The following is a 26148-nucleotide window of genomic DNA, read 5'->3' as shown; positions in this document are numbered from 1 at the left end:
ATGAGGGGAAAAAAATATTTAATCCATTTTAGAATAATGCTGTAACGTAATTTTTTTGGGAAATAGTTAACTGGTCTGAATACTTTCCAAATGCACTGTATATCCCTTAAACAATGTAAACTACGCTTTGGTCCTATTATTGCTCACACAATCTGTATTAACAAAAAGAAAAGATTAAGATGGGCAGTCTGAGATATGGCTTTTTCTTTGCAACTCTGCCTAGAAGGTTAGCATCCCGGAGTTGCCTCTTCACTGTTGACGTTGAGACTGGTGTTTTGCGGGTACTATTTAATGAAGCTGCCAGTTGAGGACCTGTGAGGTGCCTGTTTCTCAAACTAGACACTTTAATGTATTTGTCCTCTTGCTCAGTTGTGCACCGGGGCCTCCCACTCCTCTTTCTATTCTGGTTAGAGACAGTTTGCACTGTTCTGTGAAGGGAGTAGCAATTTCTTGCATGGAATAGCCTTCATTTCTCAGAACAAGAATACACTGTCGAGTTTCAGAAGAAAGTTATTTTTTTCTGGCCATTTTGAGCCTGTAATCGAACCCACAATTGCTGATGCTCCAGAGACTCATCTAGTCTCAAGAAGGACTGTTTTATTGCTTCTTTAATCAGCACAACAGTTTTCAGCTGTGCTAACATAATTGCAAAAGGGTTTTCTAATGAATAATTAGCCTTTTAAAATTATAAACTTGGATTAGCAAATACAACGTACCATTGGAACACAGGACTGATGGTTGCTGATAATGGGCCTCTGTACGCCTATGTAGATATTCCATTAAAAATCAGCCGTTTCCAGCTACAATAGCCATTTACAACATTAACAATGTCTACACTGTATTTCTGATCAATTTGATGTTACTTTAATGGACAAAGAAATTGCTTTTCTTTCGTAAACAAGGACATTTCTAAGTGACCCCAAACTTTTGAACGGTAATGTATATTTTTAATTGGACTGACAAGCAACCCTAGGTGGAGGTGGGGGGTTGGATGGATGGATGGAGACATTTTGGATGGTTGGGGGAATGGGGTGGGAGGTTACTTTTTGGCTCTGTGGTATGATCATGGTGATCAATGCTTTGTATTTGCGTACTTTTTTTTCTTTAAATAGCTTTCACACAGAAAGGGCATTATAATCATTATCACAATTTCACAGTTTTATTTCGACCACATAGTGTGGAAATATTATTTAAAATGTATTATGTTTTTAACTGCATTGCCCCTTTAATGATTTTTGGAAAGTGTTTACATTAAGTAGAAACAATAAATAAAATGAACAACTTACTTCTTGGAAAAATTGAAATACATTGGATTGGATATTAAATGATTGATTAATTGAATGAATGAATCATGTTATGCCTATGAACATGTTTTCCTCAAGGATCAGTGTTAGGGTCAATTGCACTTTTCTTGAATTGGACATCTCCCCATTAAGAGTCTAATTCAATTCCTGAAACCCCAACCTGAAAGGGATACTCAAATTAAAACAGATGTGATATATTGGCCATATACCACAAACCCCAGAGGAGCCTTATTGCTATTATAAACTGGTTACCAACGTAATTAGAACAGTAACAATTATTTTTTTGTCATACCCGTGGTCATACCCACGGCATTCAGCCAATCAGCACTTAGGGCTCGAACCACACGGTTTATAATACAGTATATTCTATCAGAGGGCATTTTTGCCACACATCGCTGACTGAAATAATGCATTTTACCCTCACATTTTGTCCCGTTTGATACCAAAACCCAATAGAATTTGATGCATTGGGTAATAAAATAGCTTAATGAACATTCATACGTATGCTTATGCATGCAGCTTATATCTGATGACAGGTGGCACAAGATTTACTTGGTGTGCTGACGGAGGAGTAGTGTGAGCATTCTAACTGGGTATATAGACTGATTGGAAAAACACCCTTTTCACACTATCAAGTCAAATAAACCCATACTGTTTCTTTCACATTTTTATTTGAAACACGGTTCCAGAAACTGGTGAATTGGGTATCCAGGCCAGCACAGTAGCCTACAACTTGGGTTGGGTTAGCATGGCCTGGCTCAGCAGTGTGAAAAGGGTACTAGACATTTTAGCCAGATGTTGTAGTTTGTTATTAATTGAATAAGTAAGATAAATTAGGTATTTCTTGGATGGTAGCAGTGTCTCTTTAACCCTTGGCTCGACTTCAATGTTTCTCTATTAGGCTACAGTGCTTTGCGCTGTCACTGGCAGCCATGCAGGTTCATTGTTCCAAGCCCTTTCAAAGAATGCGTCCTAAATGGAAACCTACAGTGGGGAGAACAAGTATTTGATACACTGCCGATTTTGCAGGTTTTCCTACTTACAAAGCATGTAGAGGTCTGTAATTTTTATCATAGGTACACTTCAACTGTGAGAGACGGAATCTAAAACACAAATCCAGAAAATCACATTGTATGATTTTTAAGTAATTAATATGCATTTTATTGCATGACATAAGTATTTGATCACCTACCAACCAGTAAGAATTCCGGCTCTCACAGACCTGTTCGTTTTTCTTTAAGAAGCCCTCCTGTTCTCCACTCATTACCTGTATTAACTGCACCTTTTTGAACTCGTTACCTGTATAAAAGACACCTGTCCACACACTCAATCAAACAGACTCCAACCTCTACACAATGACCAAGACCAGAGAGCTGTGTAAGGACATCAGGGATACATTTGTAGACCTGCACAAGGCTGGGATGGGCTACAGGACAATAGGCAAGCAGCTTGGTGAGAAGGCAACAACTGTTGGCGCAATTATTAGAAAATTGAAGAAGTTCAAGATGACGGTCAATCACCCTCGGTCTGGGGCTCCATGCAAGATCTCACCTCGTGGGGCATCAATGATCATGAGGAAGGTGAGGGATCAGCCCAGAACTACACGGCAGGACCTGGTCAATGACCTGAAGAGAGCTGGGACCACAGTCTCAAAGAAAACCATTAGTAACACACTACGCCGTCATGGATTAAAATCCTGCAGCGCACGCAAGGTCCCCCTGCTCAAGCCAGCGCATGTCCAGGCCCGTCTGAAGTTTGCCAATGACCATCTGGATGATCCAGAGGAGGAATGGGAGAAGGTCATGTGGTCTGATGAGACAAAAATAGAGCTTTTTGGTCTAAACTCCACTCGCCGTGTTTGGAGGAAGAAGAAGGATGAGGACAACCCCCAAGAACACCATCCCAACCGTGAAGCATGGAGATGGAAACATCATTCTTTGGTGATGCTTTTCTGCAAAGGGGACAGGACGACTGCACCGTATTGAGGGGAGGATGGATGGGGCCATGTATCGCGAGATCTTGGCCAACAACCTTCCCCAGTAAGAGCTTAAGATGTCTCTGGGTCTTCCAGCATGACAACGACCCGAAACACACAGCCAGGGCAACTAAGGAGTGGCTCCGTAAGAAGCATCTCAAGGTCCTGGAGTGGCCTAGCCAGTCTCCAGACCTGAACCCAATAGAAAATCTTTGGAGGGAGCTGAAAGTCCGTATTGCCCAGCGACAGCCCCGAAACTTGAAGGATCTGGAGAAGGTCTGTATGGAGGAGTGGGCCAAAATCCCTGCTGCAGTGTGTGCAAACCTGGTCAAGACCTACAGGAAACGTATGATCTCTGTAATTGCAAACAAAGGTTTCTGTACCAAATATTAAGTTCTGCTTTTCTGATGTATCAAATACTTATGTCATGCAATAAAATGCTAATGAATTACTTAAAAATCATACAATGTGATTTTCTGTTTTAGATTCCATCTCTCACAGTTGAAGTGTACCTATGATAAAAATTACAGACCTCTACATGCTTTGTAAGTAGAAAAACCTGCAAAATCAGCAGTGTATCAAATACTTGTTCTCCTCACTGTATATAGTACACTATAATGGTAATAAGGTGCTATTTGGGACACAATACACTATAATGGGAATAAGGTGCTATTTGGGACACACAAGTTGTCAGGCACAGGTATCATAGTGGTCTCTGACTTATGGTCAGACTCGCACAAGTGGAACAAACTTAAACTTGTGCCTTTTTTCAATGCTGAATTGAATGTCATTGAGAAAACAGAAAGGTGTCACAATGTAATTATTTCTGAATTTAAAATTAATCCAAGAAACTGCAATCTGATTACAATATTTTTGCTGGTAACGTAACTGGTTAGTTTTTTTGTAATCAGATTACATGTAATCAGTTACTCACCAACCCTGTGTGTGTCATTAGGTTGCAGCGGCTGGAGCGGAGGGCTGGGGCAGTGTGACAGACGTAGCGGTAATGTTGGTTACAGTGGCCATCCACACACACACACTCACCCACCCACACATACACACCTAAGGCTCAGTCGTCACTGGTGTTGGTGTTGTTGAGGTGTTCTGTCGGTTGTTGAGGTATTCTGTCAGCATGACAACAGTCCCCTTGACAGACCCCGGATCCACAACTTCCTTTATCAGAATATATAGATGTTATAGGTATAGAGGGTTAGATAATATACACTGAGTTTACAAAACATTAGGAACACTCTTTCCATGACATAGACTGTCCAGGTGAAAGCTTTGATCCCTTATTGATGTCAATCCACTTCAATCAGTGTAGAGGAAGGTTAAAGAAGGATTTTTAAGCCTTGAGACAGATGAGACATGAATTGTGTATGTGTGCCATTCAGAGGGTGAATGGGAAAGACAAACTACTTTAGTGCCTTTGAACGGGGTATGGTAGTACACCGGCACACCGGTTTGAGTGTGTCGAGAACTGCAACACTGCTGGGTTTTTCACGCTCACCGGTTTCCGGTGTGTATCAAGAATGGTCATCCAGCCAACTGTGGGAAGCATTGGAGTCAACATGGGTCAGCATCCCTGTGCAACGCTTTCGACACCTTGTAGAGTCCATGCCCCGACTAATTGAGGCTTTTCTGAGGGCAAAAGGGGGTGCAACTCAATATTAGGAAGGTGTTCCTCATATGTGTACACTCAGTGTAGGTATGTGTGGGTGGAAATCCAGAGTCCCTGGGGGAGTGTGTGGGACCCAAACCATCCGTCACTGTGACTGCACCCCATCCTGACCTGCACTTTGAGCTAACAACTGAGTGTGTATGTTTGTGTGGTACCTGCCTGGTAAAATAACATTTAAATTACCCTGACAGTTAAACCACCATTGGGACACGTGATGGGGACTAGCTTTGGGGAAATGGCTCTCTTTGAGAGCAGAATATATAACTACAGCTCAAGCAGACCAGTTAGAAGTGGAGCAGATCAATATCCAGGTATGTGTCCTAAATGGCACACTATTACCTAAAAAGTGTGCTACTTTTGACTGGAGCCCCTTGGGCCCTAGTCAAAAGACGGGCACTAAATACAAGAACAGGGTGCCATTTGGGACCCACTCATATAGTATGATCTTTATTCATATTATCTTAAACCAGTTGGACCATTTATCAGAGATTCCCCATCATTGAAAATATATCCCATCTTCCCAAGGCACTTATTTATCATAGCATGCGATAATCAAAAGCAGTGAACATCTGGACTCATGTCATGATGCATCACGTTTTATACATCTCTTTCTCATCTTACCCTGCTCTCTCCATAGCTCCAGGGAACATATAAAACTTGATGACATCAAAGGTATAGTTATTCATTTGGAAATTGCTGAACCCATTGTCCGCACTAGCTTTCATCAGACATATGATCAATATGTGTTGTGTTATGACCATATATTTGTAAACAATATTATTGATGTGCCTGTCAGTTGAGATGTTTAAGTATTACGGAAGCAGGCAGACAGTGCTAGATCTGAATAGACTGAACAGTCTGAAAGAATGGTGGTGTATTTACGGTTGTTGATCCAAGAGCTTTCTTTTACCCCCTTTTTTCTCCCCAATTTCACGATATTACGATCTTGACTCATCGCTGCAACTCCCCAACGGGCTCGGGAGTCATGCGTCCTCCGAAACAAGACCCGCCAAACCGCGCTTCTTAACACCCGCTCACTTAACCCGGAAGCCAGCCGCATCAATGTGTCGGACGAAACACCGTTCAATTGACGACCGAAGTCAGCCTGCAGGCACCCGGCCTGCCACAAGGAGTCGCTAGAGCCAAGTAAAGCCCCCCCCCGGCCAAACCCTCCCCTAACCCAGATGACGCTGGGCCAATTGTGCGCTGCCCTATGGGACTCACGGTCCCGGCTGGTTGACACTGCCTGGGATCAAACCCCAGGCTGTAGTGACGCCGCAACACTGCGATGCAGTGCCTTAGACCGCTGCGCCACTTGGGAGGCCCCGATCCAAGAGCTTTCTATTAACCTCCAATTCAAACTTAGGAAGCCAATCCAGCCACTTTCAAGTATTGTTTTGGGCTAATGACTGCAGGAGAGCCCAAATGCCTCCCCCAACAACATAGAACTGGCTAGAGGGGTTTCTGAAGTTTCAATTGAGCTGTAATAACTTTATTCGGGCTGTTAACATGTGACTAGGATGGGAACTATGACAATTAGCCCACTTGATCACTGGACTAATGATTAGCATCCCCAATTATGTGAATTTGCAAAGAAAACTATTTCACGTTTATATATTTTCTATGTTTTCAGAGAGTAAGGATGTCATGACACTACAATTTTACATGTTATTGGGCTTGAATCTACAATCATCAGCTGTCCTTTTGGGGCCTTCAGGACCAGGATAGAAACTTGGAACATCTCAGAGGAAGCAGCTGAGGCACCACAATTACACAAAAGTCCTTTATTACTGTGCCAAACAAAATAGAGAGAGAGACGAGGGTCAGAGGATTCTCTTCACTCTACCTCACAGCGACCGCACAGAAATCTGTCAAAAAACAACGAAAACTCCTAAGAGATCCCACAGCCGATACAAAAAACTAAGAAAATAAAATCAGGGGGTCCAACCCATCTCTAACTCAGAGTCCAATATGTGTCCCCTGTCCAGTGACGTCATTGTGGGGACTACTTCTTGGCATAAGTGATCTTCATGGCGCATTGGGCTGTAATCCGGAAGCCTTGCAGCGCGTCTTTGGCCACTCCCGCCTGGCCCTCGCTCTCAAACTCCACAAAGGAGATGTCGTGTTTTCCAGGGACGAGTCGCACCTCTTTGAAACCAGGGAATCTATGAGGAAAAAGAGAAATCACAGGTGTATTGAGAGAGGTGAAATGTTCAGAAATCAGAAATGTAATGAATAGAGCTGACATGATCTACACAATGCTTTCTATCTGAACTTTCTGCACCCTCTTGAACAGAGCCCCAGTTGCCATGCTGCAAAATATCATATATCAAAGGCTTCACCACCTGCAATGGTGAAGTCTGAAATGTGAAGGATATAAAGCAGGTTCTTAAACTTTTTCAGCTAGAGACCCAAATTGACCATCCCCGTGACCAAAATCTTCCTCCAAACGACCCAAATTAAAATTAAATCATGTGTGATTATACATGTATTCTCATAACTCGCAACCCACCTCTCTCACATGCCCAGGGCCCCTACCCATAGTTTAAGAAACCCTGATATAAAGCTAGTATATTTCACAAGTTCATCAGCCAGACTCAATAACGATTGTTGCCGATGTTGAATGAACGCAATCAGGCATCTAGGCTAGTTTACTCATTTCGACAACAAGATCATTCAATACTCACTGATTGAACAGCATGGAGAGCATCATTTCATTAGTTTCCTCTGGAAGGTTATTAAGGAATAAAATGTAGTTGGGTGGATTGTCTGGAACCTAAAAAGACAAAGAAATCAGTCTGTAATTGTTGCATTACCTTCCCATGGAACATTTTTACAGCTTAGTCAATAAGCAGACCAAACTATCTGTAGCACTCCAACAGTTAATCCAAAAAGGGTGCATCAAACAGTAAAACGGTCCTAAAGCAGTGAGAGTAGTAGAGATTTTGCAAGAATACAAGAGAAGGCATTGCAACATTGACTTATTAAGAGAGTCCATCATCACTAGTGATTTAGTCACACACAAGGGACATTTGCTGAGTAAACAACTCCTTATACAGTGGGGGAAAAAAGTATTTAGTCAGCCACAAATTGTGCAAGTTCTCCCACTTAAAAAGATGAGAGAGGCCTGTAATTTATCATACAAAATGAGATTTTTTCTCTCCAGAAAATCACATTGTGGGATTTTTAATGATTTTATTTGCAAATTATGGTGGAAAATAAGTATTTGGTAACCTACAAACAAGCAAGATTTCTGGCTCTCACAGACCTGTAACTTCTTCTTTAAGAGGCTCCTTTGTCCTCCACTCGTTACCTGTATTAATGGCACCTGTTTGAACTTGTTATCAGTATAAAAGACACCTGTCCGCAACCTCAAACAGTCACACTCCAAACTCCACTATGGCCAAGACCAAAGAGCTGTCAAAGGACACCAGAAACAAAATTGTAGACCTGCACCAGGCTGGGAAGACTGAATCTGCAATAGGTAAGCAGCTTGGTTTGAAGAAATCAACTGTGGGAGCAATTATTAGGAAATGGAAGACATACAAGACCACTGATAATCTCCCTCGATCTGGGGATCCACGCAAGATCTCACCCCGTGGGGTCAAAATGATCAAGAACGGTGAGCAAAAATCCCAGAACCACACGGGGGGACCTAGTGAATGACCTGCAGAGAGCTGGGACCAAAGTAACAAAGCCTACCATCAGTAACACACTACGCCGCCAGGGACTCAAATCCTGCAGTGCCAGACGTGTCCCCCTGCTTAAGCCAGTACATGTCCAGGCCCGTCTGAAGTTTGCTAGAGTGCATTTGGATGATCCAGAAGAGGATTGGGAGAATGTCATATACATTTACATTTTAGTCATTTAGCAGACGCTCTTATCCAGAGCGACTTACTGCAAGTAGGGTTAAGTGCCTTGCTCAAGTTTTTCACCTAGTTGGCTCGGGGATTAGAACCAGCGACCTTTCGGTTACTGGCACAACGCTCTTAACCACTAAGCTACCTGCCTCCCCATATGGTCAGATGAAACCAAAATAGAACTTTTTGGTCAAAACTCAACTCGTCGTGTTTGGAGGACAAAGAATGCTGAGTTGCATCCAAAGAGCACCATACCTACTGTGAAGCATGGGGGTGGAAACATCATGCGTAGGGGCTGTTTTTCTGCAAAGGGACCAGGACGACTGATCCGTGTAAAGGAAAGAATGAATGGGGCCATGTATCGTGAGATTTTGAGTGAAAACCTCCTTCCATCAGCAAGGGCATTGAAGATGAAACGTGGCTGGGTCTTTCAGCATGACAATGATCCCAAACACACCGCCCGGGCAACGAAGGAGTGGCTTCGTAGAAGCATTTCAAGGTCCTGGAGTGGCCTAGCCAGTCTCCAGATCTCAACCCCATAGAAAATCTTTGGAGGAGTTGAAAGTCCGTGTTGCCCAGCGACAGCCCCAAAACATCACTGCTCTAGAGGAGATCTGCATGGAGGAATGGGCCAAAATACCAGCAACAGTGTGTGAAAACCTTGTGAAGACTTACAGAAAACATTTGACCTGTGTCATTGCCAACAAAGGGTATATAACAAAGTATTGAGAAACTTTTGTTATTGACCAAATACTTATTTTCCACCATAATTTGCAAATAAATTCATTAAAAATCATACAATGTGATTTTCTGGATTTTTTCCCCTCATTTTGTCTGTCATAGTTGACGTGTACCAATGATTAAAATTACAGGCCTCTCATCTTTTTAAGTGGGATAACTTGTACAATTGGTGGCTGACTAAATACTTTTTTCCCCCCACTGTACATCTCAATGGAGTTGAGTTGCGATGAGTGTTGGCGGATTGTACCCCCTATTACAGTCGGTATCAGTCCATACTTGAAAAAATTTACATTCTTTAATGCGTACCTTGTACCTATGGTTCTCCTGTGTACCTACATTATTTTCTTTGGATGCTGCAATCCGTAGTTTTGGGAAAAACAACAGCATTTATGCGACCTCCGCCAAGGGAGCCGTTGTTTGTTAACGGAGAAGGAGCAGCTCCGCCATTGCACGGCAGATTCTTTTTTGGGGGCAGGGGATGCATATAAAGCAATTTCTTATCAAAAACTATAGATTCCAACTCCCACTGACAACTCTATAACAACCAGGACAAGCACAGCTACACAGTTAGCATTAAATTATGTATATTTATAGAAGTATCGCGTGGTAGTGCATGTTTGAAGTCACTAACTTCATATTCTATTGGAAAACAGTGGATTACATATTTACATATTTTAGTCATTTAGTAGAAACTCTTATCCAAGTATGAACTTACAGTTAGTGAGTTCACTTTTTTCATACTGGCCCCCCGTGGGAAACGAACCCACAACCCTGGCGTTGCAAGCGCCATGCTCTACCAACTGAGCTACACGGGGCCCTACACAGAGCAATTTGACAGACGTCACATAAAATGGTATTTTAACCAAAAACGATGGATGGCAGCACCCAAAGAAAATAACACAGTTACACAGGACAAACATAGGTACAAGGTACAAGTATTGACTGATATCGACTTGATGTATTTGGAGGTACACTCCGCCGACACTCATCGCAACTCAACTCCATTGAGATGTATATGGTGTTGAGTTTGCTCTAGTTTACATTCTAGGTTATTATTCTTGATAGGGCTAGAAAGGTTTACCTGCATGGTTGTTGGAGCATTGTTTGTGTTGGCTGACCCCTGTTAATAGAAAAGATAAACAAGTTATGAAAATAGCGTTGGAGTAAAATGACTGACTACATTCAAAAGCATACAGGATGGCTATGTGCATTATGTTGACATATACTCATGCCCTATGGCAGGGGTAGGCAACTAGATTCAGCCTCGGGACTAATTTTGTCGGAGTGGATGGCCGGAGCATAATTACAATAATTTGTACACGGCAACGGACTGAGTTGACCCTTGTATTTTATTTTTGCACTGTCTCTATGCACACTCCAACACACTGACACTCCAACACACACACTTCATTTGTTCACACACACACAGGACTCTACACACTCACACATAACATGTACACACATCTATACTGACTCTACACACACGCAGTCACATACAATCATCATATACGCTGCTGCTACTCTATTTATCATATATCCTGATGCCTAGTTACCTTACCCCTATACATATCTACCTCTATTGCTCCAGTATGCCAGCACATTGTAAATATGGTATTGGAACTGACCCTGTATATAGCTTACTTACTTTCTCGTGTTCTTATTTCTGTTTTTGTTCTACCTAATGTTATTTTTAGTACTACATTGATATTGATTATTGCATTGTTGGGTTTAGAGCTGGCAAGAAAGGCTGTACTTGTGCACGTGACATTAAAACTTGAAACATTTCATACATTGAATTACACTGAGACACGAATGACATGTCTCTTGGGAACATATTTCCTAAATTAAACTAATTTTAGCTGAATTCCTGGTGATTTTACAATCCTTTTTTATTACCATTTAAAATAAATAACAATAATCACCCACAGTTGAGCAGGTTGCCAACCCCTGCCCTATAGGCTCTGGTCAAAAAGAGTCACTATATAGGGAATAGGATGCCATTTGGGACCCAGTCATATAGCCTATGTGCATATACAATACTAGTCTCACCAGTGCTGGTTTCTTGGCCACGTTGGCCACTTGATCTTGAGCCTTCTTCTTCCTATCCTTCTTCTTGTCCTTGTCCCCAAATGTGCCTCTGATTTTGGAGATCACCTCAGAGTCTGTCTTTGCATACTGAATGCGCTGAAAATAAAAGAGACAATTACAATATGATTTTTGCCAAGCACAGGCCTGGGTCGTATTCACTAGAAACCAAATGGTAGAAAACAGACCGAAAAGCGGAGGAACTGCCTGAAGTTGTCCACAAAGAAACTCACATTTTCATTGCAAAACGTTTTGCTTGTATACCGTAATGAATACCACCCTGTACTACTTCCACTTGTGAAAATGACATGCATGACTACTAAGTAATAACTTACCATGGGCTTATTGTAGAAAGGAAAACCTTGAAGTTGACGCAGTGCGTTCGTAGAAGAGGCAAGCTCTTTGAACACTACAAACGCCTGCCCTCTCATCTTCATGGTTTTCATGGCAACAATGTCCATGACTTGCCCAAACTGAGAGAACAGGGCATAGAGTGACCGCTTCAGTTCTAGAAGGAAACACCAAAGGTTATTTAAAGGTTGTTACTTATACACCATTGACACAGACAAATAAATCTATGTAAACTTACTACAGCTCCAGTACAAGAGGATCAATGGCTATCCATCTCTGAAGGAACGCTGTAGTTAGCTACATGATCTTGGAACAATGATGTACTGTGATTCTTACCATCCTTCTTGATCTTATCATTTACATTATTGATGTAAATGGTGTGGTTTGGTCGAATATCCATGATTAACAACTTTCACCTGGCGCTCTTTCACCTGGAACAACAACAAAACATCGCCACATTAGCTGGGTACTTTAGCTTGCTAGCTAACTTTACCATCTACTGGCTAGCTAGTGCAATGAATGAAGCGGTGAGGCACGCTAGCTAATACACATTTATAGTAAGCTTCATCACCTCGAACTGGTAGCTGGTGCTGCTGAACAGACAAATGTACAGATTAAACAGATGAATATTTATATGTGTGCAAACAGAACATCTCCTGATTCCAGATAAACTGACTTGAAACTGTGAGAATACTCACCTCTCTCTACACACTTTCCAGAAAACACAGGAAGTGAATGTGCGCTCGCTGGCTTCTGGGTCGTCTTCGGTTAATAAAAAGGTAGTTCTCTACCGCCACCGGCTGTACAGGAGTGAAACTATTTTCCCCACGAGTGCATTTTGTCCTCTCCGAGTACCCGTATCAGCTTTGTGATTTACTAGCTGATGACACTTCGTGAGTTTGGTCATTTTTCTGTGACGCTAATGGTAGTAATCTAATATAAGGTGCACGCTCAAGTCTCAAAGGGGTGCACGGTGTGAGGACAAAGCTACACGAAGTAGCTAGCGATCTTCTTTTGAAAGTAACCTTGTCTCTGTGCAACCGGTCGGGTGGTACAGAGGAAATTGGAAACAGACTCAAGATACTGAAACGCGTTTAGCCTGCTGGTTTGCGCTAGCCACATTTATTTGTACATAAAACGATTGGGTTGTTCCTTTCAAGGATAACTGGATCTAGTAACAGGTGACGCTGACACAACAGGGATGTGCAATGGCATCGGTGCGGGTGGCTGTCCGGCTCAGGCCTATGAACCGACGGTAAGTAAAGCAAAAAACATGCTAAAAAAAACTACAATGGCCAAATGATGGTATTGTTGTTGCTAATGATTATATTGTTTCCTTTGAAGAGAGGCGCCCGGCTGAACACTGGCTCATTGTGATACATTGTAGCCATTTCGAACTTTATTGTAACAGTTAAATACACTAATTTGACTGGCATCATATGACTGGCCATGTGTTGCAAGAACACTGCTTAATATATTTGTCATAACAAGCACTGACGTTGCCGCAACTGTCTCTTCCAAAATTGAAATGGAGACAGTATTTGGGATTAAAATGCCAACCCCACTCAAAGGAGCACAAGCCCACCACACGTCCCCTTGCTAATCCACCAATAAGAACGCCTGGAGGTTGGCACACAAACATTATTTTAGGTAGCAGACAGCTGGCAAGGTGACGGGTGGACAAGTTAACCAACAAAACAAACATGAAGAATAGGAACTGCTGGGTCTGGCATTGGGAGTTAGTATTGGCAGCCACCCAGGGATTATGGGAGGGATGCCTTAATACTTTTCTGACATCTGTCAATAATTGCATGGCATTAGTTCACAAACTATTTCCAACAGTAAATAGGATGCATACATAGCTGCATGACAGAAGACAACCACCCTTTCACTTACTCTGCACATCTATGTTAAATGTGGGTGTGTGAAATATGATGTACAGATTCCAAATAAGTAAGATGCACTTGTAGAAAAACAAGGAAGGATTCTGAAGGAAGTAACCTTTCACACATTTTTAGACCGATCCGCTCAGAGTATAACCTGATCCAGTTGGCATTGTGTTGATGGTAATCTGTTAGGCACCAGAAAGTACGGTTTTATTTTATTACAGTATGTCATACTGGAAAGGCCACTAATAATAAAAGCTTGAACTGAATTCTTCCACAGAGAGACTTGGAAGAGACATACCAAGAGACATTTCCTCCAGACAACTTTTAGTGATCAAATAAGCTACTAAGAACTTAGAGGATTCAGTTGGGGGCATTCTCCCTATCTTAGAGAGAATGTAGTCTTCTGCAAAGATAACAATGCCTAATATTATAGATTTATAGATGAATTCATCACAGTAAATTTGTGTTTACTATGTTGTCTTTTGTTGCTAATGTAACGGGTACCTTTCTTGTTGGTCCAATTTGTGAATCACAAAGTACTGCAATTTGGTACAACTTGAAAGTAATACTTGTCTTACTCTGATGCTTCTTCATTGGTTCACTGTCTCAGTCGCATCCTGGTTTGGCTCTTAGAAAGGGGAGCTTAATTATTTGGAAGTAGTAACCTGTTTTGATTTTTACAGGGAGAAGGACTTGACTGCCAAAAACATAATTGAAATAAAAGGGGACAAGACCACCATTGCAAACTTGAAGGTAATTGTACGTTTTAAACAGGCTTTCTACTGCAATAATAATCAATGTACCCATAGCTAGGACTGTATTTCTTTCAACTTGGCAGATGTTTAGCATAAAATGTTTTTTAATATGACTATTTAATACTAGTGCTATTTCATCAGTTAATTTAGATTAATTTAATACATAATTTAATTATTTGGTCATAATGTATGATCAGTGAACATCCATCATCTTGAGATTGCACTCAGCTTTGTGTTTACAGTATATTTAATCCTATTGTGTTGTATTTCATTAGATAGCAGATGGCATTACTGGGGATTCCATGAGGGAGAGGAAGAAGACCTTCACCTATGACTTCTCCTATGACTCCTCTGACAGTAAAAGCAACACCTTTGTTTCTCAGGAAAAGGTAAGTGTTTTTTCTCAAATCTTTTTGTTGTTGTTGTCCAAATCCGATTATAGTCAAAGCAGCTTACATTTGTCTCTGTTCAGGGGTCATTTTTATGTTTTACTTGTAGGACATTTTGTCATGGATGGAAGTTCATTGAGTCAAAACAGTTTGCTAATGTGCTGATACTCTAGTCTCCACTCCCTGACGAAGGCCATGTAGCCGAAACGCGTCAGATTTTATTTATTTTTTAAATCTTGTTTCTATTGAACATGCCATACTAATAAAGGCATTTTAATTAATTATATGAAGAGTGCCTTGGTCCTCCTTTCATTTTGATGACCAATTCACCCCTTTGACCAAAGAGCACCTTCTGTCTACCAACCTTTTACTATTGTGTACCTTAGTAGCGCTTCCCTTCCTCTTCTTTCTACTCTAGTCTACATGTTGACTCACAAGCTTCTGACGTAAGTTATGACTTACTGTTGTGCAACCTTTTTTAAAATTCATAATATTGCATCATACAGGGGTCAAAGTAGATTTCATTTCTTACTGGTACGGTACCTTCTCACTTGCACACATGTTTGGGAGGCCTAAACAGAATTACTTATAGAATCCCTGTTAAGATCTCTGTGGGCCTAAAAGATGTGTTGTTTAATTAGAATGTATTACCTTTTAATGTGGCATTCACATAACCAGTCATGATGTTTTCATCTGACTATCAAACAATCAGATGAAAACGCTCCTGTAAGCCTGCTTCGTCCACTCTAAAAGAATTCCTGCATCCATACAGTGCGCTGTGCCCCCGCCATTTTGATGAATGGAAAGAGACATCTGTAACAAAACACCAAGAAGTGTAATGAATGACATTCGGGGATTGTCATTTTATTAGTCTTACACTTGTAACCTGAGTTGATGCGTCCACTGTCCACGTGCGTCTTGTTCACAGCCACTCATCTCTGTCTTTGCAAAATGTGTTATCGCCGAACCACATCGCATTATGGAGTGTATTCCACACGTTTTCAAGTCCATTTGCTCATTTTTCATGTGGGTGAAATGTGGTAATGATCAATAATAGTGTAATGGCCTACAGTTTTCTTGGAATCTTTGCTTTAATTATTGTTATAGGCTCATGTTCTACCGGGACGGCGTACCCCCACTATCTATTTTGCCGGTTCTCTGTCCTGGACCATACCGGCTTACTTTCACCCCTGGTATCATGTCAGTGTAATATCAATAGTATCACAGCCTATGAGTTAACTGTTTTAAATGTGTTAAAATGATGCATGCATAAATTCCATATTTTTGACATTGTATTGGCTAGTTTCTTTCTTTCACTGACTGCTTACTGTGAGATCTGTTTTAGCTAGTTAGATCTGGGGCCTGTTCAGGCGGTCACAACTTCACAGAACATTCAGATCTAAATGTACTGTGTGGAACAAATGAGTCCCTGTCATTGTGAATCATATCAGCTACATTACATTCCAATTTGCCAAAGCTCTGAACATTTCACCTTATTGAACAAGCCCATGTTTGCGCTCTTTCTTTGCAGGTGTTCAAAGACCTGGGCTCAGATGTCCTCAAGGCTGCGTTCCAAGGCTACAACGCCTGCATCTTCGCCTACGGCCAGACCGGCTCGGGGAAGTCCTACACCATGATGGGAAATCCAGTGAGACAAACATTCCCTTTGTAGGAGTGCTGATCTAGGATCAGGTCCCCCTTGTCTATATAATCTTATTAAATATCTAAAAAGCAAAACTGATCCGAGATCAGCACAACTACTCTGAGACGCTTTATGAATACAGGCCCTGGATTCCAAAATCACAGACTGGGCTGTGTTCAGCAGGGCACAACGTTGTGGAATGTTCAGATATAAATATATAATGTAGAACAATCATGCCTCTCTGACATGGAGATAAGGAATCAGGTCTACTCCGTTCATGACATTTCTGGAAGTTTCCACAACATTTGCCTACTCAACTGGGCTGTTGTTTTTGTTATCAGACTATTGGGACTTCAATCAGTCGTGGAGACCCTAAGCAAATATCACAGTAACGAACGAGGGCTCCGACAGTCCTGTTTTGCTTTCACAAGTCTGAGTGATTAGGGGAAAGTACAAGTCAAAGTTCATAGTGTCAGTTTTCTCTGTGGACTCTTATGTATTGGACTGTTTTGGAGAAAGACTAAAGCCAAACCTGAGATATTTAGTCTTCTCTGTAATGGATTATTTTAAGATCTGTTCTGTAACATATCAACAGGTTTCCTCAGTCCTCCACTGAACAGTTTCAATTGTCAGCCTTATCGTCAACTTATCGTCTGCGTTTGATTAAGGGTTTGCTCTATGGATTTATTTTTCATCAGGGAGATGTTGGTCTCATTCCACGGATATGTGAGGGTCTGTTCAGCCGGATTGCTGGGATGACTCGTTGGGATGAGGCCTCCTTCCGCACCGAGGTCAGGTAAGAAAACTGTGTCCGTTGCAATTCTAAGTCCATTGTCATTCCTTGAATTGTTTTTACCTCTTTGGAAAAATTAAGAAGCTTAAGAAGATATTTTTGTATTTGTTTCATTAGTCCACTGTTGATACAATCCCAAAATGTTGTGCATGTCAGCAATCAAGTTTTCAAGATGTAGAACTTTCAAAACACAAATTGTCACAGTCAGTGTGATGCGGTTTGCATCATATGATGCAAAACTCGTTATACAGGCTGCATTTCTGCCTGCTTGAACGGCAATAGCTCAGATACACATGAAAACATTAAATGACCCCGGGAATTGATAAAACATCACTCAGAGATGCAAAAAAAAACAATATAACATTCAAAATGGGTGAATCTTTCCTTTTTAATGGTGGCTCAATGAACACTTTTAAAATGTAATAAAAGTGATTGCACATAATCAGTAGACGTTCTAGCAATTTGTACCTCATCCATCAGGGACGACATCACCTGAGACGACAAAAGGGTCCCTTAATAATAATTGGTAGATGTCATCAGGCTAAACATGACCTCTGAATGACCTCTTTATCCTCTCAATGTCATCAGCTACCTGGAGATCTACAATGAACGTGTCAGGGACCTGCTCAGGAGGAAGTCCACCCAAACCTACAACCTGAGGGTGAGGGAGCACCCAAAAGATGGACCCTACGTGGAAGGTAAGACATTACACTTTTTATATCATAATCAATACGATTATACAAACATAAGGGACATGATTTGGTCTTGCATACTGTATTTTCTCTTCATTCTGAGACTGATCCCAGTCCTGTCTGTAAGGCAGAACGATGGCTCCTAAGCTCATTATAACAGTGGATGTCTGTCTGTAGATGAACTCCCTGTGTTAATCCAATCTGAACCCAGACCTGTCTCAGCCAGAATGATGGCTCCCAAGCTCATTATAACAGTGGATGTCTGTCTCTCTGTATTATTAACTATTGTGTTAATCCAATCTGACCCCAGACCTGTCCAAGCACCTTGTGCAGAACTACCACGACGTGGAGGAGCTGATGGAGGCTGGCAACATCAACCGCACCACGGCCGCCACGGGCATGAACGACACCAGCAGCCGCTCGCACGCCATCTTCACCATCAACTTCACCCAGGTGGGCCTAGCTAATGCTATAGCCAATACTACAGCTACCACTAGGCTAGCTACCGCTACTCCAGGAATGCACAACTCCAGTCCACAAGGGCCGCAGTGTAGTAGTCCTTGTTTGTTAGTTAGGGATTTAGTTACCAAGTGAGTGGACTCCTAGCCAATCAATTACCTTGATTGAGAGAAATAAAAAGTAGCAGGACTGTGGCTTTGGAGGACCGGATGCTGCATTATATGCTGCATGTTAACCCTTAAAGGGGTTGCCACTAATAGCATCTGTATTAGGAAAAATTGATACATTCACACTGTAGAATGCACCCACAGTTTAAGTGCAAAGTTTCGACTCAAAGGTCTTCGTCAGACTTAACAATATTAGCCTTTCAGCTTCTTTGAAATCCCTCAGAGTTTTTCCATGTTGTCTCCCTCCTCTCCAGGCTAAGTTTGACGCGGAGATGCCCTGCGAGACGATCAGTAAAATCCACCTGGTGGACTTGGCGGGCAGCGAGAGGGCGGACACCACCGGTGCCACGGGAGTCCGGCTCAAGGAGGGCGGCAACATCAACAAGTCACTGGTCACTCTGGGCAACGTCATCTCTGCTCTAGGTGGGTAACTGTTATACCAACTGTTATATCAATGTTATCAGAGACAGCAGATATGAGGACATATTCATTAAAGTCGCATAATAAAAAATGTTGTATGGAATAAAACCCCTTATCTGGCAATGTCTTTTAGCTTGAATATGCAGGCCATAATAATACGTTTTCCCATTACAATATTTGAACCACAGCAATGTTCCAATGACTTATTTCTACTGAGTATGCAGAGTTTTGAGTTTCTCTGTTGATTTGCCTATTGATCTGGATTCAAATACTACTTTAAATCTTTCAAATGCTTTGAGTGTTTGCTCTAGCCTGTCTGAAGTGCCTGACGGGGTGTGCAACCTATTAAGCCAGCAAGCTCAATCAAGCACAGAAAGTATTAGATTTTCTTATTGTTTGATTGATCTGAAATCGTTTCCCTGTCTTGGTACAGCGGACCTGAGCCCGGATGGAGTGAACGCCAACCTGAAGAAGAAGCAGGTGTTTGTGCCTTACAGAGACTCTGTGCTAACGTGGCTCCTCAAGGACAGCCTGGGAGGCAACTCCAAGACCATCATGATCGCTAGTGAGTCCTTAATAATGTGAAATGTCTTGCATTTAATCAAATGTTTCCAATCCTTCCCTTTAAAAGCCCCAAATAAACCCGACTAGGAACCCTGGGTTTTACCTGTCTGCTTCAGTGTATAAGGGGAACCCTGGATTCTCATTAATATATCTATAGATCAGATCCTGAGCCCAGCCACGCTTCTTACTGGGATAAAACAACGGAGTGGCTGCGGCTCCAACTTTTCTGGACCCGTCTTCCCGACAGATAAAGGTCCCGCCGCTTCTGCGCATGTGCGGGATTTTGTACTTTACGCATAGTCTCAGCTCTACTCATAGAGAACAGGCTATTTATTAAATGAATGGTGCTCGTTTAATAAAGTTGGATCAAAGCTTAATCAATGTCTGCAATAAATATCATCTAATTGCATAGTATAACGTTACTATAAGACAAAAAAACACTTTCTTATGAGATTTTAGGATGATTGTGCGAAAGGTCAAATGTTTCATGTGGCCAAAACTCAACAACACGTGCCACTAGGCAAAATATGTGGTTTGATTTGAACTAAACACAGGTAGACTATGCTAAAGTTTAACACCATCTGCTCCAAAATTTGCTCATTGTACATAATTCAAAATAACAGTGATGCTGACACTCCGATTTTTCATTTTAAAATGTATGTCAAACCAAATCCAATGATTGCAAAGTTAAACAAACCGTACAACTCTATGCAGAAGGACTACTTTGAACAATTTCCACATAAAATTGAACAAAAACAAATTTTCTTGAACAGTGCAGATGCAAAGTTTGGTAACGGAATGACAGTCTGTCTCAGCATCATTCTGTTACTGTGGAATTGCCATATCCCCATGAAACTGATTGAGATCAAATGGTTGAAGAATTAACTATTTTGAAGAATTAACATTCAAGCTAGACTGTGAGAAATGTGAAGGGAGGGCGACTACATAAAATGTGTGTGTAAAGTAAAGAAACGTGCTAGGGCTGTCAAACGATAGAGAAATGTATTAGTTATTCATTGCAAATTCCAAATTTGAGCTGTAATTTTTAAGATTCTTCATACAAAAAAACATTTACAAGAATATAGAAGTCTTGATTTTGTGTAAAGTAACACTTAGCAAAATTAGGTAGACAGAGAAAGCACACTTTTTATTTAACCTCACTAACCACGTTTCCATCCACAGTTTTTATGCGTGTAAAGTCATACCGTAGAAGGAAAAAGAATCGACATCTGATGGAAATAGGAAGTTTCGGTACAATTTTATAAATGCAGACAGAATTGTTCGTTTTCTTTGTGTCTAAAATGTATTATGCGAGAAATGGCGGCGGAAATGCCCTTTATTGTCAAATATTGATCTACAGTAATTACTATCATATCGAAGTAAACTTGGAGTCACGCGATGACATGGTGTGTGGTCCTCCCACTACAACTCAGGAAACCATGCAGTTTATTAGGCTATAGATGAAATAAGTTATGATGAACTTCACAGGGTGGTGAAAGTGCACGGTATGAGCTTGATGCTCCTTTCCAATAAATGTGGAGGGTCTGATTCTGGTGACATGACACTCGACTGCTGCTTGACAAATAAAAAATATTCTCGCTCTTATCCATAATAATCACATCCTGTTGTTGGCTAGAAGGCACGTGCCAAGACCAGAGTAGGCACATTTGCTATTTAACTCCACAGTTTTTGTGACAACTATCCGTAGAGTTGAAAATGCGATGGGAACGCATTGAACTTTAGATTTTTCTTTGGTACATGACAACTTAAGCGAAAAAGTGAATTTTGTGTGCATAACACACTGATTTTGATCTGCAACAGGTCCGTTTGGTGGAAACACACCACTGCCAGGAAAATGCGCACATTTTCTTTGAGTATTTTAGAATATTCACTTAAATCTGTCCCAAATTGGATGGAAACTGTTTTTACATGGCATTGTAGATTTTAGCTGTATAGATTAGGTATTTAGGATGTTTTCAGTGTATTTTCAACGCACTAAAATTACAGTGCACTAAAATCACAAAGTTAATTTTAGCTCTGATAGCCCTAATATGCGCAGGATGTGATTTGGATCTTTAGCTCAGGGGAAAAGGAATCCAGGGGGGTGGGACGGGGCGGTTACCTACAGATACATATTCTGCCATTAAACAATAGGGACGCCAATAGGGACATTCCTGGGTTCCTAGTCCAGTGTATTTGGTGCTAGAATTTGAGAACATGGCTTTCTAAACCCTTGTTAAGGCTGACTTTATGTATAAGAGGCTTAAGTGTGGCCAATGGCCATAAGCTAAATATCTGTGGTATGTTTGCAGTCAAAGATACAGCATTAGAACATGGCAAATGCAAAAGTGTTTTGTAGTACGACAAATGTTTCAAAGATGTTTTGTTCTCGTTTGCGGCAGCCATTTCACCTGCTGACGTAAACTACGGCGAGACTCTGAGCACGCTGCGCTATGCCAACCGCGCTAAGAACATCATCAACAAGCCCACGATCAATGAGGACTGCAACGTCAAGCTCATCCGAGAGCTCAGGGCCGAAATCGCCCGGCTGAAGGCCCTTCTGGTCCAGGGAAACCAGGTGTGGATTTGTCACACTGATCTGAATTGTTTTGTGTGTGTTGATGGTTTAGGGCATTGGAACTCAACTATCCTGTCCACTAAAACATTTTCTCGGGCCCTTGAAGTTTATTTATTTCATTTAAAAAAACGCTCTACAATACACAAGTTATGTAAAAAACTGTGAAAGTGTTAATGATATTGTTAATTTATGGGCACATTTTATAATGCATAGCTAGTACATTATGTTTTATTGAGATTTAACAGTCCATTCATGTCCACCTTTCCAGCTACTGGCCTATGACCTTGTTGTTGTGTTTTAAATGTCCCATCTAATCTAACTAGGTCTCACTGACTTAGGGAGTATTGATGTGTGATTCAATAATGTATTGATTGTTGGTTTGTTTTCATCCTTCTCAGATTGCACTTCTGGATTCACCCACCGCTCTGAGCATGGAGGAGAAACTACACCAGAACGAAGCCAGAGTAAGGCCATGTGGATGGTTCCTTTTTAGAGTAAAAATAAACACAATTACACAAAAGAAGCTATCGATACTTTGCAAGTTTAGTGTTCTATTCTTTGAATCCATAAACAAGCCAAGCATTAAAGCAAGGTAGTGATGTGACCTCACAACATGCACCCCCTTTTTTTTTTTCTCCAAAAGATCTTTGATATTCCAGAAAAATATTTGTGCTATTTCTGCCATAGGTGTTGGAGCTAACCAAGGAGTGGACTAACAAGTGGAATGAAACTCAGAACATTCTCAAGGTGAGTGGGCATATATTTCTATAAAATGTCGAATTCACTTTAGCTCACACAAGCACTCTGGTTATGTGCCTTTTTAGATTATAGTCAGCTGTGAAATTTAATTGACTTTTAAGTCAGAAACATCAATCAATTTCTAATTATTGACAATATCTGTCTTCCATTGATCTTTACAGGAAGAAACCCTTGCCCTGAGGAAAGAGGGAATTGGCGTCGTCCTCGATTCAGAGTTGCCTCATCTAATTGGTATCGACGACGACCTCCTAAGTACTGGCATCATCCTCTACCATCTAAAGGTCAGTCACAGTTGATTTTATTATTTTTTGTAGTTTTTACAACAACAAAAAATCTCAGAATGCTTCACATACAGTGCATTCAGAAAGTATTCAGACCCCAGGACTTTTTCCATGTTTTGTTACGTTACAGCCGTATTCTAAAATGGATAAAAATTAATAATAATTCCTCATCAATCTACACACAATACCTCATAATGACAAAGCAAAAACTGGTAAAAAAATAAAATATATATATATATGATGATGATAATAATAATAAATAACTGATATAACATTAACCTAAGTATTCAGTACTTTGTTGAATAACTTTTGGCAGCAATTACAGCCTCGAGTCTTCTTGGGTATGACGCTACAAGCTTTGCACACCTGTATTTGGGGAGTTTCTCCCATTCTTCTCTGCAGATCCTCTCAAGCTCTGTCAGGTTGGATTGGGAGCATCGCTGCACAGCTATTTGCAGGTCTCTCCAGAGATGTTAGATCGGGTTCAAGTCCGTGCTCTGGCTGGGCCACTCAAGGACATTCAAAGACTTGTCCCGAAGCCACTCCTGCGTTGTCTTGGCAGTGTGCTTAGGGTCGTTGTCCTGTTGGAAGGTGAACCTTCACCCCAGTCTGATGTCCTGAGCGCTCTGGAGCAGGTTTACATCAAGGATCTCTCTGTACTTTGCTCCATTAATCTTTCCCTCGATCCTGACTAGTCTCCCAGTCCCTGCTGCTGAAAAAGATCCCCACAGCATGATGCTGCCACCACCATGCTTCCCCGTAGGGATGGTGCCAGGTTTCCTCCAGATGTGGCGCTTGGCATTCAGGCCAAAGAGTTCAATCTTGGTTTCATCAGACCAGACAATCTTGTTTCTCATAGTCAGTCTTTAGGTGTCCTTTAGGTGCCTTTTGGCAAACTCCAAGCTGGCTGTCATGTGCCTTTTACTGAGGAGTGGCTTCCATCTGGCCGCTCTACCATAAAGGCTTGATTTGGTGGAGTGCTGCAAAGATGGTTGTCGTTCTGGAAGGTTCTCCCATCTCCACAGAGGAACTCTGGAGCTCTGTCAGAGTGACCATCGGGTTCTTGGTCACCTCCCTGACCTTCTCCCCCAATTGCTCAGTTTGGCTGGGCGGCCAGCTCTAGGAAGAGTCTTGGTTGTTCCAAACTTCTTCCATTTAAGAATGATGGAGGCCACTGTGTTCTTAGGGACCTTCAATGCTGCAGACATTTTTGGGTACCCTTCCCCAGATCTGTCCCTCGACACAATCCTGTCTCGGAGTGCTACGGACAATTCCGTCGACCTCATGGCTTGGTTTTTGCTCTGACATGCACTGTTGTTACTGTGGGACCTTTATATAGACAGGTGTGTGCCTTTTTCAAATCATGTCCAATCAATTGAATATACCACAGGTGGACTCCAATCAAGTTGTAGAAACATCTCAAGGATGATCAATGGAAACCGGATGTACCTGAGCTCAATTTCGAGTCTCATAGCAAAGGGTCTGAATACTTATGTAAATAAGGTATTTCTGTTTAAAAAAAATAATAATAATAATCTGAAAACCTGTTTTCGCTTTGTCATTATGGGGTATTGTGTGTAGATTGATAAAGATAAAACATGTTTTAGAACAAGGCTGCAATGTAACAATGTGGAAAAAGGGAAGGGGTCTGAATACTTTCCGAGTGCACTGTAAGTTCATTTGACTTCCTATTAAACTTAAATAGAAGTTACATGGACTTTACATATCGATTTCATTTTTGTTCCAGGAGGGCAGGACGTATGTTGGTCGAGACGATGCGTCGACTGTTCAGGACATTGGTGAGTGGCCTCTGTTACATACTCTATCCGCTGTCAGACTTTGCTATAAATCAGGATAAAGAAACTATTGATAATGCAAATGCACACACACAGTGCGTTTCCCTCTCATTCTCCCTCTCTCCTCTCTGTAGTTCTCCATGGGCTGGACCTTGAGAGTGAACATTGCATGTTTGCGAACCAGACCGACACTGTCACCCTGGTTCCACTCAATGGGGCCCAGTGCTCCGTGAATGGAGTGCAAGTGACAGAAGCCTCCCCACTAAACCAAGGTATATGCTTCTGATCGCACTTTATTTGGATAGTCATAGGCTACTATCACCTGTTGATAAGCAACTGCTTGCTAAGGTTAGGTTTAGAATAAGGGTTAGGGTTAGTAAATAGTTAGTTGAAATGTTACTGATAGTTTGTGTACAAAACATTAGGAACACCTTCCTAATATTGAGTCCCCCTTTTGCCCACAGAACAGCCTCAATTCGTCGGGGTATGGACTCTACAAGGTGTCGAAAGCGTTCCACAGGGATGCTGGCCCATGTTGACTCCAATGCGTCCCACAGTTGTGTCAAGTTGGCTGGATGTTCTTTGGTTGGTGGACCATTGTTGATACACACGGGAAACTGTTGAGCGTTAACCCAGCAGTGTTGCAATTCTTGACACACTCAAACCGGTGTGCCTGGCACCTACTACCATACCCTGTTCAAAAGCACTTAAATATTTTGTCTTGCCCATTCACCCTCTGAATGGCACACATACACAATCCATGTCTCAATTGTCTCAAGGCTTAAAAATCCTTCTTTAACCTGCCTCCTCACCTTCATCTACACTGATTGCAGTGGATTTAACAGGTGAAATCAATAAGGGATCATAGCTTTCACCTGGATTCACCTGGTCAGTCTATGTGGTCCTCGGCGCTTGTAACGCCATGGTAGTGGGTTCGATCCCCGGGACCACCCATACACACAAAAAA

General features: G+C 41.6%; 2 protein-coding genes across 13 annotated transcripts in view; one reads left to right on the top strand and one right to left on the bottom strand.

Moving 5' to 3' along the window:
* Positions 1–6729: 6729 nt before the first annotated feature.
* LOC121572403 (U2 small nuclear ribonucleoprotein B'') lies at positions 6730–12761 on the bottom strand. 4 transcript variants are annotated; one of them, XM_045222414.1, is made up of 8 exons: positions 12696–12761; positions 12569–12590; positions 12334–12428; positions 11982–12154; positions 11611–11745; positions 10643–10681; positions 7648–7736; positions 6730–7125 (listed from the first exon to the last, which is right to left on the bottom strand). In XM_045222414.1, exons 3-8 carry the CDS (start codon positions 12395–12397, stop codon positions 6966–6968), a joined length of 660 nt encoding a protein of 219 aa, XP_045078349.1. In that variant the 5' UTR covers positions 12398–12428; positions 12569–12590; positions 12696–12761; the 3' UTR covers positions 6730–6965. The 4 variants fall into 4 exon arrangements, with proteins under 4 accessions (XP_045078349.1, XP_045078350.1, XP_045078348.1 ...); XM_045222415.1 differs by having other exon boundaries at positions 12569–12587; positions 12696–12737; XM_045222413.1 differs by lacking the exon at positions 12569–12590 and having other exon boundaries at positions 12696–12759.
* A 106-nt stretch (positions 12762–12867) lies between these two features.
* LOC121572673 (kinesin-like protein KIF16B) overlaps positions 12868–26148 on the top strand; it is a 32493-nt gene continuing 19212 nt past the window's right edge. For 4 of the 9 annotated variants that reach the window (XM_045222171.1, XM_045222169.1, XM_045222170.1 and 1 more), the window contains exons 1-15: positions 12874–13252; positions 14570–14639; positions 14917–15030; positions 16562–16678; positions 17371–17468; positions 18054–18163; positions 18468–18610; positions 19038–19206; positions 19637–19768; positions 22170–22345; positions 22744–22809; positions 23033–23092; positions 23266–23385; positions 25133–25184; positions 25316–25453. In XM_045222171.1, coding sequence (XP_045078106.1) covers positions 13206–13252; positions 14570–14639; positions 14917–15030; positions 16562–16678; positions 17371–17468; positions 18054–18163; positions 18468–18610; positions 19038–19206; positions 19637–19768; positions 22170–22345; positions 22744–22809; positions 23033–23092; positions 23266–23385; positions 25133–25184; positions 25316–25453 — 1612 coding nt within the window. In that variant the 5' untranslated portion in view covers positions 12874–13205. Of the gene's footprint in view, positions 13253–14569; positions 14640–14916; positions 15031–16561; positions 16679–17370; positions 17469–18053; positions 18164–18467; positions 18611–19037; positions 19207–19636; positions 19769–22169; positions 22346–22743; positions 22810–23032; positions 23093–23265; positions 23386–25132; positions 25185–25315; positions 25454–26148 lie in introns of all 9 variants that reach the window. The other 5 variants (XM_045222173.1, XM_045222174.1, XM_045222172.1 and 2 more) reach the window with 2 other exon arrangements.

The sequence above is a fragment of the Coregonus clupeaformis genome, chromosome 8 (genome assembly GCF_020615455.1).
Source record: "Coregonus clupeaformis isolate EN_2021a chromosome 8, ASM2061545v1, whole genome shotgun sequence".
Taxonomy (NCBI): Eukaryota; Metazoa; Chordata; class Actinopteri; order Salmoniformes; family Salmonidae; genus Coregonus; species Coregonus clupeaformis.
The sequence above is the reverse complement of the archived record's forward strand: the minus strand, read 5'-3'. Positions and strand labels throughout refer to the sequence as shown.